Genomic DNA, 19,218 nt, shown 5'->3' on the forward strand with positions numbered 1-19,218 from the left:
TTAGTGAGCAAATATTTACTGCAATTTATATAGCCAGTAAAACCACCATCATTACTTCGTATACTTGACTAAGACTTTGCTATCGCTGTAATTGTTTCGCCTTTAGGGCGAAACTGCGACTTTCCTTTTCTTTTGGCTTTGTTAGCTGCCTCGAAAGACTGTCGCACTACACCTTCAAAGTTAAAATTAAATTTTGCTTTTCACTATGCAAGTTATACCACGGAAGTTCTTCTGTAAACTAAGTTGTTTCGCGAGTCAAGATTTTGCTACCGAAGTTTAGGGTTCTGTACACTGCTGCACTTTCTTACAGCATTGCCGAAATGTAAGCGCTTGCAAACGCAGGAAAATTTGAGACTTAGGAAAGCCCTTTGAGTGGTGCACTGAAAATATTCAGAACCTTAATTTCAACTTTAAATTTCTTATTATGGAATCACTTATCATGATACACTGCCCACATTCGGCCAACGTGCGGGAGTTTGTTCAGGAGAGCATAATTCGTAACGTGGCGCACATGTTTCCGTCTAACACAATCGATAACAACGCGACACTAGTACGCGTAGGACTCTTAAGCAAAAGGATTAGTAAGACAGGAAATGGTAGGGTGCGAACAACACTATATACAATAACATACGTATAGCATACGAACGTGCATGATTGTTGACTCAAAAAGCAGGGAAAAGCGCGAAGAGGTCACTATTCCTTTGTGGCCACGAATGAGCTCCAGACGCGCCACCGCAAGTCCCTGTGTTCACCACGGCAAATCAATACATATGCTAAATTAAAGAAAAAAAAACTGTCTAGTGCATGTATGGGCAGTCTGTATTCCTTTCATAAATACCGCTCGGAATTTCCACGGTTCTAAAACAAAGGAGAACGAAAAGTAAAATGTTGATGTTAGTACAATTTGGTTCAGAGCTGATTTATTTAACCTACACGCTCAGGAAGGCCTCCATATTCGCCTTGAAGAACAGCTCCCGGCGACATAGGAAGAAGACATACGGATTGTCAATCAACGTCAGATCTCATAAAATTTTCACAGAAAGGATATGATTCCGGACATGCGCTTTAACATGTAAGAGAAAGAGAGAGCTAAGGGAGCTGCTAATCAAGGGGAGGTTCACCGGAAATTAAATATTTGAAATTGATAACGCCTTGTAGTGATCTAGCTTCTTCAGACAAGTACGGGCGTCGGCTTTCAAGACGTAGGTCGTTTGTTCATGTGGCTAGTGCGATAACGTATATTTCTTAGCAGTTTTACTTTTTCTGTTTCATCTGCATGGTTTAGATTTTTCACTGCCCATTTTTTTATCCTCCCCGAAAGTTCCAGATCGGGACTGATCAAATGGTCAGTGAGTTATCAGTGAGTGATCAGTTACTGATCAAAGGAATCAGGAAGGGAGTTCCGAATCGCTTTGAGGAAGATCTTTACTTATTGCCGCTTTTTATTCTTTGTTCTTTTAGACTTCTCGATCTGTTTAGTTCAATGGCTATTAACCGCCTTCATCTTTCATCACCGGGTGACGAGCTTGCAACAAGGTTTTCAGGGTTCATTCGGTCAATTCGGCCCCAACCGCGTAAAAGGTGGCCCATTACACATCGTGGCTTCATCTCTACAACTGCAATCTAGACGCAGCGTGCTGGGCAGGGAACACTTCTGCGACACTCCTTTGACCCGTCGTTGCTGCTGCTCAAGCGGCCTTTTTCATCACGTGTGCTACCGGCCATCGCACTCGGCGCTGGTGACAAGACAGATGAGAAAATAAGCAGTGGAGAGCCAACCTCGGTGAGCGTTGACTGATTGCCGTGTCAACAACACACGCAGCCGCTTGAGACAGGGTAGCCGGGGAGATGACTCTTCAAGGAAAGCTGAAAGCAGCATTAAATCAACGTTTTCTATATAGCAGTATTCTGAAATAGATGAGCAAAGAAGTGCAGGTTGCTTTTACCCGGAGGAGAGCATCAATAAGGGATAATGAGAGAAGTTGTTGCTTAAGTGACGAGTGGCGAAGCGTCATCAGAAGTGTCCAACCTCTTTTCCTCAGAAGTCGTATATGTCGTAGAAAGTCTCAGGTTAGGGCGATGGCACGCGATACGTAGTCGTGTAGCAGTTAATACAGGCCTGCCATAAAAGCACAGGGGCCTCAAGTTCACCAGAGGCCTGTATGGTCCAAAAGCATATTTGGGAAATGAAGATAAATATTACTCTTTTTTCAGAGCAAAGGAAAATGATGGTGGTATGTGCCACAGATGCCGCGCAAACGGGATCAATTATGCTTCACTCTTATCGTACTGAATCGAGAAAAGGTATTCGTACATAAAAATTAAAATTCTAAGCAGTCAACAAAAATTTGAGCAGGCATTTCTCTCGTTCCTTTGTTTTCACTGTCTTCTTTTTCCATCGTCCTCCGTGTTTTCCAGCGAAATAGCGCCCCGCTTCGGCGAATGGTAGCGCGCTCCCGTGCCCACAGTTCGGACGTCCCCGTGGCCAGCTCGGCCTTCCCGCGCCTTGCAGTGCGGAGCGCTACCGCGATGGCCACGCGCCAGCGCCAGGGCACCACCACTGGCCAGGGCCGTCGTCGCCAACAGCGCCAACAGCCGAGGCAGAATCAACGCGCCGAGCACCGCGCTCAACCAGTTAACGGCCACGAAAATGAGGCCGGCGATGGAGGGATCCACAACGATGTTCCCGTGGGCCTCGTGCCAGGGTCAGTGATGGGGCCAGTCGTGGCATCATCCTTCTTGTACTTGCCACCGCCGTATGCAGCCGTATACCCTCCGGTGCTGCTTCAATTCGAGCCGTATGTCCCTTTTGTCGAGAATCAGGGCCTAGTCCCAGGGCAAGAGTACGCTCGGCTCTTGGAGGCGTCGATGCTGTGGGGCCTGCACGCGGACCAAGATCGAGCGGAGCAACTGCAGCGTGGTACTGGTGAACCACATGAAGGAGCCCATAACAACGCACCGCTGCACCAGATGGGCGCTGAGGAAGGTCACGGTGACGTACAGCAAAACCCGGTGGCCGTTCAGCCGGAAGATCTCTGGGAGCCCGAGTACTATGGCCCTGTGGTGACGAGCTACGGTACAGTGTCCATAATGCTTAGGCACTGTGTTCGAGTCGACATCTCTGTGCATGGCGCCGTGCGCGTTGTCAATTTCCCAAAACACTGCACAGCGGCTATCAACAGCGGTGGAGAGTGCAGCTGTGTCTGCCACCCGTGCGGCCGCGTGCTACAGCAGGGTGGAAATGTGCACATGGCAACAGGAACACGCTTGGCCCAGATCTCGATCCGCGGAGTGACCTTCACGGCGTTCAATCACGGACTCGTGTATCTGGTTGACGCTTCGGGAACAAAGTCCACAACAGAGCGCTTCCAGATCCTTTCCTACGACGTCCCCCTGAACGTGTTTGCCTACGAGGTGCCGCAGGGAGTGGAATGTTTTGACGAATGCTTCCGCATTGTAAGGGAGGCAAAGCAGAGGACCACGAGAACCGGCGACGAAATCTGGCTCGTGAACGGTGTGAGAATCAAGCAGACCCCGTGGGGAGATGTTCAAGTGTCCCGAGACTCAGGAAGACGTGTCATCTGGACGTCGCCCTCGGCTGGCACGATATCAGTGAACACGCCGATCGTGAAGACCGCCATGAGCTGCGATCCCCGAAAGTTCTTTTTCGTGAAGGTGGGTCAGAAGAGGCTCAGTGCCAGCGCCGATGCGTTCACAGTCCGGAACGGCAGCCAGCGAGCCGGATTTGACATCCGAGGCCGCCTCATTCTTCCCTGACCAAGCATATGGTAGCACTCTAGAGAACGTTATGCACAAAAAAGAACCAACAGTTTGCCTCGCCTATGGTGTCGTTCTCTGCTTACGTGAGAATACATTATCATTCCATATCAGTTTTGCTCCAAGTTGAAGTACACTTGCTGTCAACACATTCATTCATTTTATGGGGTTTTACGTACCAAAACCACTTTGTCATTATGCGGCACGCCGTAGTGGAGAACTCCGGAAATTTTGACCACTTGGGGTTCTTGAACGTGCACCTAAATCTAAGTACACGGGTGTTTTCGCATTTCGTCCCCATCTAAGTGCGGCCACCGTGGCCGGGATTCGATCCCGCGACCTCGTGCTCAGCAGCCCAACACCATAGCCACTCAACAACCACGGCGGGTCTCAACACATTCTAAGCGCTGTTGAACTCAAGGTTCTCTTGTCCATACGGCTTATCTTGCTCGATAACGGCGCTGTCTTTCAAGTCCACACCAGATGTAGTAGAGCTAGAGCAGACCGTCTGATGAGTTAGTAGTGATTAAGCGACGAGAAATCGAGTTGATTAATATCCGCCAATAAAAGATAAGTATTGAAGATGTAACCAACGCCATCAAATCGCATCTTTCTCTTACACGAACCAGCGCTATGCCAACATTGGTGTAATACTGAGTGCCGCTTGCGGCCTTTTTTTCTATAATGCAGGTGTTCCTGCCTCCCCCCTCCCCCCTTTATTTGACACAAATGTCAAAACAATCAGTCCTATTACAACCAAACAGGAGAAAACAACACGGCATAAAGGGATGTTCACACCACAAGACCGGGAAATTACCTATACAGCCCCAGTGCAACGACGATCGTCCTACGTGCTGTAAACGCTTATTCACTTGCGTTTAGCATGTTTGGTTGTTGTTGTTGTTGTTGTTGTGAAGTGATGGCAAAATCCCACTGTTGAGGAGGCTGACCGAGGATCGGGTCATATGAGGAAGAGATAATGGAAGCCTCAACGGCGCATCATCAGTTTCATAGCTATGACTATTTTGGACGTCGGTATTGGAGGGCCAGTTCAGTGTTAGGCATTCCACCAAAGTTTAAGTGCAAGTCCCGATGTCAGATTTTTCCGTTGTGATGTAGTGGCTACACCAACCAACTAGGGTATGTTTCAGCTGTGGTGCCCGTGATGACACTGCTTGCCACGTGCTTGTGACTTATGTTACAATGTGGGCAGTGGTGTTTATAAAGTTTTTATGTTATCTACTTCTTGGCTTCTGCTGTTTTTTCTAAGTAGTGTATCGAAATTTGGGATAGCCAGCCCTGAAGAGACATACCTTCTCATCGTTTATTCTCTTAATAAAGAATAATGATTTCGTCGTACTAAATAAGCTATAGAATTCAATATTGAAATAATCGCAGTCTTACTATTCAACCTCGTCTTTTTTCCTCTTTGTCTTCTATATGATTTTGTCAACGAGATGTTCACAGTGTTAGAATTATATTCAACATAGTCATTAATTGCCTTAAGGCGATACAAAATACTTGTGAGAAAGACTGGAAAGACTATAAAGGCACCAGCAATAGTGAATGAATATACAGCAGAACTTCGCGCGATTAGCATAACAGAATAATTATTTGCCGCTTGTCTTACATATTTGGTTGAAGTGGCCTCGTTCCCGCACGTAGTCATTTCTTTTTTCTTTAATTTTTGTTGCGGTGAAAAGCATGCAAAGCGGTGGTTTCTTACCAGTAATCTCATGTTTGCAGGAAACAGCTTGGTCTTATTTTTTAATATTATATTGCGCCGTGCCTCCAGGATTTATTTTCATTTTATACTCGATAGCGTCTTGTGAGTATTTCGTAACTACCCTGTGCCACATTTAAATTTCCAGGGATACGCTTTTCATGCAACGTGGTTGTTCATCTTACATCATTATTAGCGTCGAAGAAGTTTAAAGTACCCTGATATTCGTTTGAAGCCTCTCACTATGTTTCATGCCACGCGCCCCACACGCCGTGTAATTCTCTTCTGATTCCACTGTGGGTGTAATGGAATCAATGAGCTAAATTTGCATTTCCTACCATGAGTGTGAGGTGGCACAGACAGCGCAACATTTAGTTATTGTGACATTGTTTCTAGTACTCTAAGCTACACGTGAATTTACATCTTGCTTATCATAAGATTTTCCTACTTGGGAACCGCGAACTGCTGTAAGTTTTCATCAAGTAGCATTAACTCTGATAAACATTATCAAGTGCCCTTGCTGTAGCTGAACAACTCGAACCGGAAATTTCATGGCTTGGAAATCCTCACCTTGTACTTAGGTGCATGCAGGATGATCACCTTGTCAAAATGATAACATGCAATATTTCTTGCCCCTTCAAGTAGATCCCTCGCCGCACCCATTTTCTCGCCCTCCGGCGTATGAATTACCACGACCTACCCTTCAAAAAAATCTCCAATCTTTCTCGTTTGTACAGAAGCAAATGCACGCCCCTTTCACGATTTTATTTTAAATCTCAAGCTATTTCCGTCTTTATAAATTTATTTTCGCTATGGAGCTGGTACATAACTGTTACATTAGCTTATAACATGTGATGTGGTGTCCAAGTCTTGCATACGGGTAGATCAAGTAGCGTCGACATCGTCATGCTCCATCTCATAGCATTTCGTTTGCAGCGAAGCCACTTTCTCAATGATTTCCTAAAAATTGTATAACTTCTAAGGATTCCTGGTGGAATCATTAGAAGCAGTAGAAAATATACCAGATTTCTTTTATTTTGACTTTAAAATAAATTTCCCTCCTGCTGTCCAACCTTGTCTTTCACATTTAACCAGTTACAGCCTTTTCTGTCTCGACCCTTGTATTTAACGACGCACTTCCTTTCTTTCGCACATCTAGGTTTGGCCTCGCCGACATTGGCAGTTTCTGGTACGCTGACCAAACCGAGTCACTTCCGGCCTACTAATTGATACATGGCGCCCATTGCTCGCTGCGATGATCGGAAGGTGCTAGCTGCTGTAGCCCTTTTCGACCGATTCCTGGCACCACTCCTCACCTTTTTCTATCGCCATGTCTGCTTCTCTTTTCCCTTTTTCTCTGCCGTTGCAAGCCCCGCTCTTCTACGCCCTTCGCGGTCTCTCGTGGCGACAAACAGTCGTCGGCACGGCGGCCGAAAGAACGACGCCCTGGGCAAACACAGTTTTCATTCCGGGCTCAGTATATACGGGAGAGCATGGCGGCGGTCATTCTGCCGTAGCAGCGAGCGCACGCCTGCCCGCTATATGTTTATGCGAGCAGCCGAGTGCTGCTGCAGGGCGCTTTTTGTTTGTTTTTAGTTATGGAGAGACGCAGCCCATGTCATAAAGGTTCTCGTCGAAGAGCCGCCATGTATGCCTTGGCAATCACTGAACAAAAAAAAAGTACTTGCGGTGTATGTCTGCAGTGACCAGTGTTAAGCTGGTGTCGCGACCATTGGTGAGCCAGTGAAGCGAAGGGTGCGGGAAAAGTGGGGTAGACAGTTGAAGGCGCACCAAAAAAAGCGAGAATAGATTTCAGCGCAAACCGCTGTTGCCTGCTTGTAGTTCTTTTGCAGTGCCCATAAAATGTGGTCATAAGTTTTGTTCCCAGCGTACGTTCTGGGTCCAGCCATCAAATTGCTTGCACACCTCGGTATGCTGCTGGTCTCCTGCTTTACTGTCAGCCGATTTTACAAGCTGCGCAAATTTTGACCTTAACGTATTTTTTTTTTCAGAGATTGCATTTATTTTCCGTAGAGAGACAGAGAAGTCATAAGGGAAAGGCAGGGAGGTTAACCCGACTGAGCCCGGCAGGCTACCCTCCACTGGGGAGAGGGAACTGAAAGCGGAGAAGGTAGAAAGAAGTTCGGAGTTTGCATTATTACACACACAAGCGTTCTTCGCTGAGCCAGTCACAGGCGGTCATACAGGTGGGTGCATTTCAAAGACCGCAAAAGCGCCTTTGTGGCCTTGTTCATAGGAGACGCGCGAGACCATGGACCCAAATCTTTTGCTCAGTGAAAGGCCTGTCGTCTAAGTGCCCCAAAGCTGTCCGAAGCGGACTTCTATGATCTGCGTATGGGGTGCAGTCAAACAGCAGATGCTTGGTCGTTTCTTCATAGCCGGCTCCTTGCCTGCGCCGTGGAAACACGCCAAGATAGTCCTCATCCCCAAACCGAACAAACCTTTACATTTCAGTTTCAGTTTCAGTTTATTCAGACATACATCGCCTGAATTCAAAGGACTAAAGGCAGATGAACTCTGCCCGACTAAGGTCCCTCCACCCATACATTTCCTGAGAATCAGTGAGAATAAAAAGAAAAAAAAAGAAAAAGGAACAATGGATTTATACATTAGAACATGCCAAAAGAATTGTCTGAAAAGCAGAAGTAACATCGCGAACAGGCATCTTAAATTATGTAACAGAATCACAATAATGCAACAGCAATAACCCATAACAAGAATAAACGCGTACATCACTGGCAACATATTAAAAAGTACAAGATTATGCAAGCGCTATACACTGCAACCTAACAATTCCTATTAATGTATAACTTTTAGAGAATGTAGCAGAGTACAAAGGTTATGGAATTTTCTTAACGCAGTAACTTATTTAGGACGCAGTACCAGAGAATAAGTACATTGTAACATTTTTTTTTAAACTGTGTATAGAACTTCATTTTTCAATAAGTTCGTGGATATAACTATTGTTGCAGAGAAGGTTAGGTATTAAGTAGTGCAATTTTTCATCTCCGCAAATGGTTCTGAATAGCGGTATTCTAAATCTCTCGTGTCGGAGATCATAGGGAACATTAGTAGGGTAGCACTCTGTCATATTTACCTACTCACCTCATTTCCAATATCCTTGCGAATATACAAGGTGAGCTTAAGGTTATAAAGTTGATTAACAGTAAGTAATTTAAGCTCGTTAAAAAATGGGACAGGGTGTTTAGTTGGTCCCAGATTTTCTGTGCAGCTAAAAGCTCTCTTTTGTACAATTGTTAACCTTTCAAGGTTCGTTCTTGAAGCCGTACAACAGAGTAAAAGAAAGTAATGGAGATTATAATGAACTAATGAGTAGTATAACTGGAGCCTTAGCCAGTTTGGCACCAGAGACCTAAGTTTATATAAGAGAGAAATTATTCTAGACATACTGGCATCTACTTTGTTGATTTGCGGTGTCCAACTGAGGTTTTCATGAAAAAGTACATCCAAGAATTAAAAACGGGACACGCTCGATGTCATTATTTTAAATCGAACAGAAATGGCGTAATCTTCGCGGTTATTTCTGCCTTTGAATAAAATATATTTCGTTTTACTAACGCTTAATTGTTGCTGGTTACGGTCAAGCCAGTATGAAAGCGAGATCAACCACTCTTTCGCCGCCTTTTCTAAATCCCTTAAACGGATGCCAGAGAAAAACAAGCTGGTATCGTCCGCATACAAAACTATAGAAGACGTTTGTGGTACGGGCACAATATCATTTATGTGGATAATAAAAAATAGTGGACCGAGTATAGAACCTTGTGGTACACCGAATTTCAATGGCTGTAGCTGAGATTTATACCGTGAAGAGACGTATACTGCAGCCTGTCTGTTAAGTAACAGCGTATTAATTGTAGACCTACCCCTCGAATGCCATAATGTGGTAATTTTTCAAACAGTATATCATGCTTAACAGAGTCGAATGCTTTTCGGAAGTTAAAAAAAATTCCTAGAGTGAACTCCTTGCTATCAATAATCTTAGCTATTTTTTCTTTGATACTAAGTAAAGCTGTTCTTGTGGATTTTTTTTTTTCGAGAAAGCCGAATTGTTCCTTGACAAGCAATCCATGTTCATCAAGAAACTTGGTTAGTCTTGTTTTTATTATGTGCTCTAAAGCCTATGAGAATAAGAGTACCACCGAAATCAGTCGATAATTGCTAAGATCATTGATAGGACCCCCTCTATACAAAAATAAATTATGGAGTTTTACGTGCCAATACCACTTCCTGATTATGAGGCACGCCGTAGTGCAAGACTCCTGAAATTTCGACCACCTGGGGTTCTTTACCGTGCACCTAAATCTAAGTACACGGGTGTTTTCGCATTTCGCCCCCATGAAAATGCGGCCGCCGCGGCCGGGATGCGATCCCGCGATCTCGTGCTCAGCAGCCCAACACCATAGCCACTGAGCAACCACGGCGGGTCCACCTTTATACAACACCGCAACGCTAGCGGTTTTCATATTAACTGGAAAAATGCCTCTTGATAATGCTCTGTTACAGATAATTTGCAAAGGCGCTGATAAAAGTGAGCAACGAAAATAATTGGAGTAGCTTTAATGCCTTCATTACTGGCAGCAGTATTTATATTCAGTTTCTTAAGAAAAGAGTTGGTCTCTAATTCACTGCAAGGAGACCCAAATATGGAATTCGAAATGAACGGATATATATTTCGGTGCATCTAGTTGAGTGCTCGACGATGAATATGCGCCTGAGGATAAAAAGTGGGTATTGTATTTATCCGATAAAGTCTCATTACTGTATTCAACACCATCAGTAATTAGTGTACCAGGGATACTGTTCTGTTGTTGACCAATAATCAATCGCACTGTGTTGCAAATTTTTTTTGGGGCGATCAGAAACAGCAATAAACCTATACTTCTAGTATTCACATCGAACTTTCTTGAGATCAGAGTTTAACTAGTTTTGAATTATCTTATGTTCATTTAGAAAAGAGATATTGTTCAGATTAATAAATTGGCGGTACATGACATCACTGGCTTTTATTCTCAGAAATAATTATTTTGTGACCCACGGTTTTCTGCATTTTTATGTGCTTTTTTCGACAACATCCACCCCATATCTCTCTCGACATGCGTTGGAAAGTTCATGGAGCATGTTTTTCTCACTCGGTTTAGTGAATACATTGATAAAGAAGACAAGTTACCGCACACCATGATCGGCTTCCGTACACGGCGGTCTGCACAGGATGCCATGCTTTAACTTCAGCGTCAAGTAGTTGACGCACGGCAGGGACCTAAACTGGACACGAGGGCCATACTCGGCCTAGACCTTACAAAAACGTTTGATAACGTCAAGTACTTTGCTATTCTCGAGGCACTTTCGCAACTAAACGTGGGTGCAAAGATCTATCGCTACATTAAAGACTTCCTCTGCAACCCCACTGCCAGATTGACGATAGAGGGGCTCCAGTCGGAGGTTATGCAGCTGGGAAGCAAGGCCATATCACAAGGGTCGGTCCTCTCTCCCAAGCTTTTTAAGATCGCCCTCCTGGGACTCCCAGCACAGCTGTCGGCCATCCCACGCCTCCATCACTGCCTATACGCGGATAACATCACCCTCTGGGCTGCTGGAGGCCGTGACGGAGAAATAAAAGATACCCTGCAAGGACCAATCAACACGGTCATACGGTACGTTGAGGCACGAAGACTTTCGTGTTTGCCGGCTAAATCAGAATTATTCATCCTAGGTCCCGTTGCCCACCGCTGAATGACTAAGGCGAGCACGCACGCCATCACGCTGGAGATCAAAGGACATCCCATAGCGTGCGTGCCTAGCCTGCGATACCTGCGGCTCCGTATACAACACAGCCGTAAAAACACAGATACTATCCAACGCCTCAGCAACCAAGCTACTCAAATAGGAAAGCTCCTCTCTCGCATTGCCACCAAAAACATGGGAATAAAAGAGGACAACCTGATATGATTGATACAAGCCTTTATTATCAGCCGCATTGTGTACGTCACACCCTTCCTGTGCCTCTCGAACGCCGAAAAACACAAGATTAACGTCATTATAAAAAAGGCACGCAACCAAGCGTAGTTTTCTACTTATTCTGTTTCCTTGGAAATAAACTGTTAGTTGCGAGTAGCGCCCGTGTTTGTCCTCTCTCTCTCTTTCTCGTCTACGTCTTCTTCGCGCACCTTTTTGTTAAGATGAAAACAACCCCTGCCCATCCCTCAATCGACGGGGAATCAAAAGCTGACAGAATTGGGCCTACATAACGCCATTGATGAGTTCACTGAGGCCCAGCTGCTCTCACAAAGACCGGCCGGCATATTCTCCGCACCCTGAACATCCATTATTTTGTATTACCTTGCAATCCTCATGCATTACCGTAAGGCAAGAATGAAGTACCCATGCCACATCCACCATTCAAAGTACACTTCTCCATTTCACATACAATTCATTAAAAACCCATCACCATGCGTATGACGCTCTTTGGCCCTATCTGGCCCTTGCGCCATAAAACCGCATACATCAATCAATCAAGAATTAAGTACCCGCCTCCTGACAAGTCACTCAATAAGTACCAGTCGACAACATGGTGATTATTACAGACACGCACATTCCCCTCACTTTCGCTGTTCAGTTACATTTAACCAGATGTTTACACACCACAATGCAAAGCTTGCGAGGCGGCTCGCGTCGACCTACACCATATAATGTGGGCATGTCCCTCAGCGTCACACACCATTAAACACAGCACCAATCCTACATTTAAAATTGCCACGCCCGAGCAGTGGGAGGCTGTGGTGCTCAGCGCATGCCCGGAGAACCAACTGTGGGCAGTCCGGCTGGCCAACGACGACGTCAAAACTCAAGGAGGTCTGGCCGCATCCGGAGGAAATAGATCTCCGGTGGGGCTAGTCTCCAGGTCCCCGCACCCCTTGACCCCAGCAAGGGCATTTAATAATGTTTCTCTCTCTCTCCCTCTCTCTCCGACACCACATGTGCTGCAATTGGAACTGTTCAGCATTCCAATTAGGAATCAGCAGGCGTTTGTGAAACTCCTACTCGCAGGTGGCACAGTAACGTTTCTTCCTTCGGTTAAAACCATGTAAAAGTTGTAATCTCCTATGTGCGTCCATGGCACATAGACGCCAGTTGGTGAACTCCAGTGTGTTCCATTTCCTTATAATAATGATAAGACAGCTGAGGCAAGACCACTGAGGTGCCGCACAGCATCCGCTCTCGACAATGGTATCGAAGTGCTTTCACATTCACCATGTGTCTCACGGGCAGCTTTGTCGGCACTTTCATTGCCAGTAATGTTGCAGTACCAAGGTAGCCACCAAAATTCAATGTCGTGGCCTCTGCCCATCGCTTAACCACAGCGTAATCGCATATATTGTACCAAGTATTCCTGTGGGTTGTGGCGCAGAGCTTAAAAGAATGATTGCAGTGCTGCCTTTGAGTCACAGAATATAACCCAGTGATTTGGTGACAGTTGTGTCACATATAGCAAGCCCTGCGCTACGGAAGGTGGCATGTTCGGACCCTGTCAATGTTGTGACGTGGCGGATCTTGAACTTCCTGCCGAGGACTGTCTACAGCACCAGTAGAGCTGGTTATTGTCGGAGGGCCGTCTGTATAAATGTGAACTCGATTGAAGTATGAATCATGCAGTATATATAGAGCGGCTTGATTCAGGGCACAAGTTGGCAAGTCGGACTCCTTTTTCAACTCCTGGAATGGAACGCCACACTTGTGGCTGCTGGAGACGCACGACAAAGGACAAGTTAATTTTGTTGCAGGCGTGAAATCGGATGGAAGAGAGGATCGGTACAAGGCTACAATGCTCGAAAAAGTTGCCTCTGGTCTACGTTCCGTGAGAGAAGCAAGACGTTGAAACAAGAGTTGGCAAACTTGACGAAGATGATTTCTAAGAGTGTCTGTGGCGATATACGTACTAATGGGACGTTTCCTGGCGATAGCGATTGTTACAGCTTTTGAAGCGCATCGCGGTAGACCCAGACAGGTTCGAAGCGCATGAGCTTGCATGCTGCCAAGCACTCTGAGATTTGTGCTCCGGCTGCTTAACAGCACCGGAGTGCGGTAACGCAAGAAACTCGTGAAGAGCGCTTTGCACAGTTGAAGCATGGAACTCATCGACGGTCCTCATGCTTTTCCAGTGATTGCTTTGAAAAAGTGACTGACGGAGGAGTCTCTTCCTTAGAGAGGATACATGGGGGCTCCAGGAGTGGTCACGGTCGAGAATTATCCCAAAAAGTCTATGAGTTCCCTTGTACAAGACATCCGGGTATCCAGTCAACAATTTTCGAATGAAGGCCACTAATGCGTATGTTGCTGTTGAGATGCCCAGGACTTCTCTCTGAAGGTAAGCAGACATCAGCGTTGCACCCTTTTGTAATCTTGCGCTAACCTGCGGGCGAGTTACTCCTGAAGCCGAGATACAAATGCCATCTGTGTTAACTGACAGACGGACCGACTGTGGCAGGGACTCCGCTAGCCCAACGAGAGCTAGGAGGAACAAAACTGAGCATAAAACTCCACCTAATGGAATTCGTCGTTTGGTGTAGTTGTCGGTAGTTTGACTATCCTCGGTGAATATAAAGAAGCCCTTTCGGGTCAGGTAGCTCCGAATCCACAGAAAAGTGTGGCCTGCGATGTCCACAGCCACGAGCGCCTCAAGCATGGCTGCATGCGAAATGTTGTCATAAGCTTTCCTCAAATCTAAAGATAGCGCTACGGAGAGGCGTTTGGATAAATTGTGTTGTTGGATCGAAGACACAATACCAAAGACGTTGTTGACCGACGAAAGATCACGTTGAAGGCCTGTCGTCAGGTCTGGATAGGCATTGTAATGTTCAAGAAACCGCTCCAGGCGCGTGAGCATCATCCTTTCCATCAACTTGCCAACATAATTGGCGAGAGCAATAGGCCGATATGATGTTACTTCAAGGCGACGATTTCCTTGCTTTAGGTTTGGGACAAAACGGCTACGCTTCCAGTCAGAGGTAACAAAACCGTCACTCCATGAAACGTTGAGATGACGCAGCATCAACTCTCGTTCTTCATCATCAAAGTAGCATAGAACAGCGTACGTTATATTGTCGGGTCCGGGCGAAGAGGAAAGCCTGCCAATGGCTAGAGCAACCTCTAGTTCTGCCATGGAGAAAGGTTCGTCCATTGCCGAATCTTGCGTGAAGGGAACTACGTACAATTCGAGGTCCTTTAGTAGCACTCTGTCAGCTGCAATTGCCTCACAAAAGCCTTCACCAACATCCGCTTCTCGAGAGCCTCGGTGGAGAGACAGTGCCTTAAAGGGGTGGCTTTGCTGAGGAGAAGAGCGAAGGCCCTGGAGAGTTCACCAAAGCCGAGATAGTGCTTTACGGAGGTCCAACGCGTTACAGAATGATTTCCATCCTTCGCTGCCGAATTTGTCCATGCAACGACCTAATTCCTTCTGCGTGCGCCTGGCCTCCCTAAGATCGAGAATGGACTTTGTGCATCTAGAAGGTGTTCAAAATTAAGCTTTATTTTTTCTTAAAATTAAGCACTGGGAGGCATGCGAAGACCACCTGTGCAAATAGGTTATGTGACCAGGGGTACACAAAGTGAGGTAATAATTATCACTGTCAGCAGCCCAATTCCAAAAAATGGAATACTTAACTTTTTGTCGACTGCAGTAAGTGGGAATGTTTGCATTAAAAATTTAGAGGTAGTCGTGTTCCCACACAGTATCAGTTGGAAGAATTCTTCTAGCGTGTGTGCGCTCAGAGATATCCGACTCCAAATTTTGTTTGTAGTTCGTATGATTATGCATGCAAGAGAGTTAGGATCGGCGCAAAGCTCCTCCCTCAAGTGACGCGGCTGTTGCGTGCTGCGTTTAGTCTGACAACGGGGCGGAGGCATTGGCAAAGATGATAACAGCTCCCCTTCCCCTCTCGGCTGGCGAAAGCAAAATATAACAGCGTGGTGTGCCATGAAGTTGTTGCTCTTCATTTCAATAAAACTTACAATACTTAGAAATCAGCAGAGTACGAACGCTGAAGTAATATTATGTAGCTGTGCATTTGGTTCATGAAATTCGCGGGCTTTGCCATGATGCATAGACAAAAGGAAGTCGACGGATAATAATGAAGTGGTCGCCATATTATCTGTCTGCGCAAAAGTATGGCAAATGCGAAGACAGTACAGCGTTTAAAAAAATGAAGTTGTTCAGAGAAGTACAATGAAGTCCAATGAGAAAGCACTCCTCTTTGAAGCTGCAAATCGTCGACATAAAATTTGGAACACTTGGAGGCTGCAAAAACTACAAGGATAACTAAATACTGCAAGTTACATTGCTGAAAGAAATCGCGGTAGGCTTCAGCGATTCCTGTAGCTCTGCCCTCCTTTTCTACGGCAGTAGTTACTCTCCCCCTAAAGTGGCGAGCTTTGTAAAAAACTCGAGCAATTCCGTAAAAGTTTCCCGAAACATGCACCCTTACAGAGCCATGACATTGGTGGGGGCATGACGACGACGATGGCATTAAAAACGGTGATGTCACGACGGAGATAACAAGGATAGCAACAGACGGTGACTGCTGCACGACCAGGGCAGCGGCATGATGGCTTTCAATAAGATTTTGCATGTAGTGTTTGTATCCCATAATAGATAAACTATCTATGGATCCCTGCACAAAGACGTAATTCATAGCGGGGCAAAACGCAGACTGAGCAACCCTTTTGTGGCTCTCAATTACGGTCGCCCTATAAATAAAAATATAATAAATAATCGGATTTACTGTTTCCACAAATTGTACATATCCCCAGGCTATGCTCAAATGGTAACTAGTCCGTTTACTTCACTGGTCAGGGAAGTGGTAGTTTTAATTTTCCCACACCTCCAGTCACGCGCAAGAAGTTCCGGTTATTTGAGCTGCGAGCAGTAATTTTAGGCAAAGAACACCACATCGAAGCCGGTACTGGACCAGTTAACTTGGTGAGCTAGTTATCGCGACGTGGAGTTAGAACAGGTGGACGCCGGGCCTGTTCCTTGTGAGGAGAGGCAGTGTTTAACCCCTCCTAAACTTTCTGTCGTCGTGATATAAACCTTCCGAGAAAAAAGCTATTATAAAAAAGTAACAAACACAGCTCAGCATGACTTTTGCGCATGACTTCGTATCCTTGAAACTGTTTGTTTCTTTCGGTGGATTTCCTGCATGCTACATGCAGCAAGAAATATCATAAGAAGCCAACAAACACTGACACCCAATGCGAAGGTTGTGGGTTCGGGTCCCACCTGCGGCAAGTTGTTTTTTCACCCCCTTTAATTTCCATTAATTTATCGTTTCTTTATTTCATTGATTAAGCACCAGTAATTTCCCCTATGTTGTCCTTTGTGTCAGTGTTTGTTGGCTTCTTCTGATATGACTAATAAAAATCGGGCCCATCTGTTTACTCTCCTTTTCTTGTTTGTGCAGCAAGAAACTAATTTTAAAGCATCAGTAAAGAACATATAACCCTGTGTGACGCAAGCAATGCCACCATGACATTGGGGAATGTGTTATCCGTTAATCCACAGCTACAGCCCGCTTTGACAGTCAGCTTGAGTTCGGCGTCCCGGTGTGTGTTGTGCTTGACGTGGCAAGTGCCGGGACACAGACACAGCAGGCAATCAGTATCTGCCATATAGCCACAGGAGCCCGTTCCTTAGGACAAGTTCCAAGGCTTTTGGCTGTCAGTCTTCAGTGCCACCCGGGAACTTCCAATCCTGCAAAGGCAAACTTAACCGGAAAGACTGAGATGAAGCAAAAGACACACACAGCAAGAGCATGTGTGAACCGCGGAGAGTGTATTTCTGGGCGTGGAGGAAAGTTTGAGGGTCTTGAGGGTGCGAGGCAAGCGGGGTCTCAAATAAAAGGAGGGAGGGCGATCCATTTGGTCGTCCAGCAGGAGGAACGCAGTCATAATACCACCTTGAATACGATGTTCGGTAACACCGAGGCGTGACTCAATGCCTCGATTATATGTTTTTTAACGGATATGTAACAGGTTCATAATGGGCTTCAGGTCCTTCATTGCACCAAGTGAATAAGCGTGAATCATGAATCGTCGTAACGCTTCTTAGTGCACTGACGGAGTTAGTATTGCATCACGTATGCCTCCTACTTGAAGCAACAGCTAATAAGGTATTGAAATAGTGAATTATCCGAATCCAAGCGACTACAAATATCCGAGAAAAGCGACCTCCGGATATCGAATCGGATATTGAATATTTTATTTTTCGACGGAGTTCTGGAGCTGTCTTGGTAAATAAAGGGGTTTGCTAACGTTATCTACATGTCTCCTTTCAATGCGTGTAATTCCATTTGCGAATGGATCTCTAGTAAACTCAAGACTTTGTAAACAACAGAGAACTCCTTTCAGTTATCTGGTGAACCATCACACTGAAGTAATGCCAAAAATGGAGCGAAACAGCAAATCACCCAGTGCCGGAGAGAAGTATGACACTACACCATCGCACATTGTTCAAAGGGATCCAAACATGGTGAGAATAATGATCAATCAATCAATCAATCAAAAAAACTTTTATTATTTTCAAAGGTTGTGCAGTTGGATCGAATACACAGAAGGAGGTTCCATAGCTCAAGGCTGCAAGGGGACCTTCTGTTTTGAGGTGCATGAAGAGAAGTGAGTAAGCAACAGTGATTATAATGTAGCAACGGCTAGTAAGTACAACTATTAAACATAATTCACATACAACATATAAGACAACAATCCAGCCATACAACAATCCAGGCAACAAATGCGCATAATGACTAAAAGAAACTATGGGGGAACCTAAGCAAGTCTTATGATGTGCAAATGCGAGAGCACCGCTTGTCGCTGACTGTGTTACTGAGTTATGTCGATGAGTTTAATGTTGCGACGCCATGTTGCTGAGTTTAGTGCTGCTGCGTTTCAGAGTGTGATGATGCTGCTTATGAGGACGCAGCAACGCAAGTCGACAAACCGGCCATATTACGATCTGTCAGCCGAGTTTTATTAGTAGAGTTCTGATAAAAGTAGTGTTTTACGCAAATTGCGTTCAGTGCTCTCAATGACACCACTTTGCCGAACGACGACAGTACGTTTCTGAGTGGCATCATGGCGTTGATATTACATTTCTTCATCAGGTTTGTAGGCGAACTCCACCTCATACTCTGAAGAGATGTCGTAGTCGTCGTCCGACCGTTACCTGAAGCGCGTTGCATCTTATTCGTCATTGTGATCCATGGGCTTCGGCGACGGCTGCATCTCCCCATGCTCGCTCCGTAGCCGCTCGCTCTGCCATTTAGCGAATAGCCCGCAAGGCAGAGCCAAACCACATCCACAAGGCTGAACACCTTCATCATTGTCGCCTGTTGCATCGGTGGCGCGATGCATATTTCTCCACATTCCAAAACATTCTTCTACAGAGTGCATAATGGAACACTACCTGTTGAAGCCTGGCTAAGTAGGAAAGACATTTTTGCGTCTTCGATTAATTGTCGTCTCTATTATGTACCGGAAACTATAGAACGCTGCTTTATTGGCTGCAACGACACCATCTTGATTTGGGAAGTTCTCCAGAGGACTTTTAAAAAGGACCTTTACGTAAATCCTCATATGATACGACATCTTATGCCGCCCAAAATGTGAACATGTGCGTTTTGCTACTTATG

The 19,218-nt window shown here is 45.5% G+C and overlaps 1 protein-coding gene across 1 annotated transcript; it reads left to right on the plus strand.

Annotated features, from left to right (window-relative positions):
• Positions 1 to 2,475: 2,475 nt before the first annotated feature.
• LOC129381094 (uncharacterized) lies at positions 2,476 to 3,890 on the plus strand. The gene has a single exon (XM_055063631.1). The coding sequence runs from the start codon at positions 2,530 to 2,532 to the stop codon at positions 3,775 to 3,777; it is 1,248 nt and encodes a 415-aa protein (XP_054919606.1). The 5' UTR covers positions 2,476 to 2,529; the 3' UTR covers positions 3,778 to 3,890.
• The last annotated feature ends 15,328 nt before the right edge of the window (positions 3,891 to 19,218 follow it).

The sequence above is a fragment of the Dermacentor andersoni genome, chromosome 1 (assembly GCF_023375885.2).
Source record: "Dermacentor andersoni chromosome 1, qqDerAnde1_hic_scaffold, whole genome shotgun sequence".
Classification (NCBI taxonomy): Eukaryota; Metazoa; Arthropoda; class Arachnida; order Ixodida; family Ixodidae; genus Dermacentor; species Dermacentor andersoni.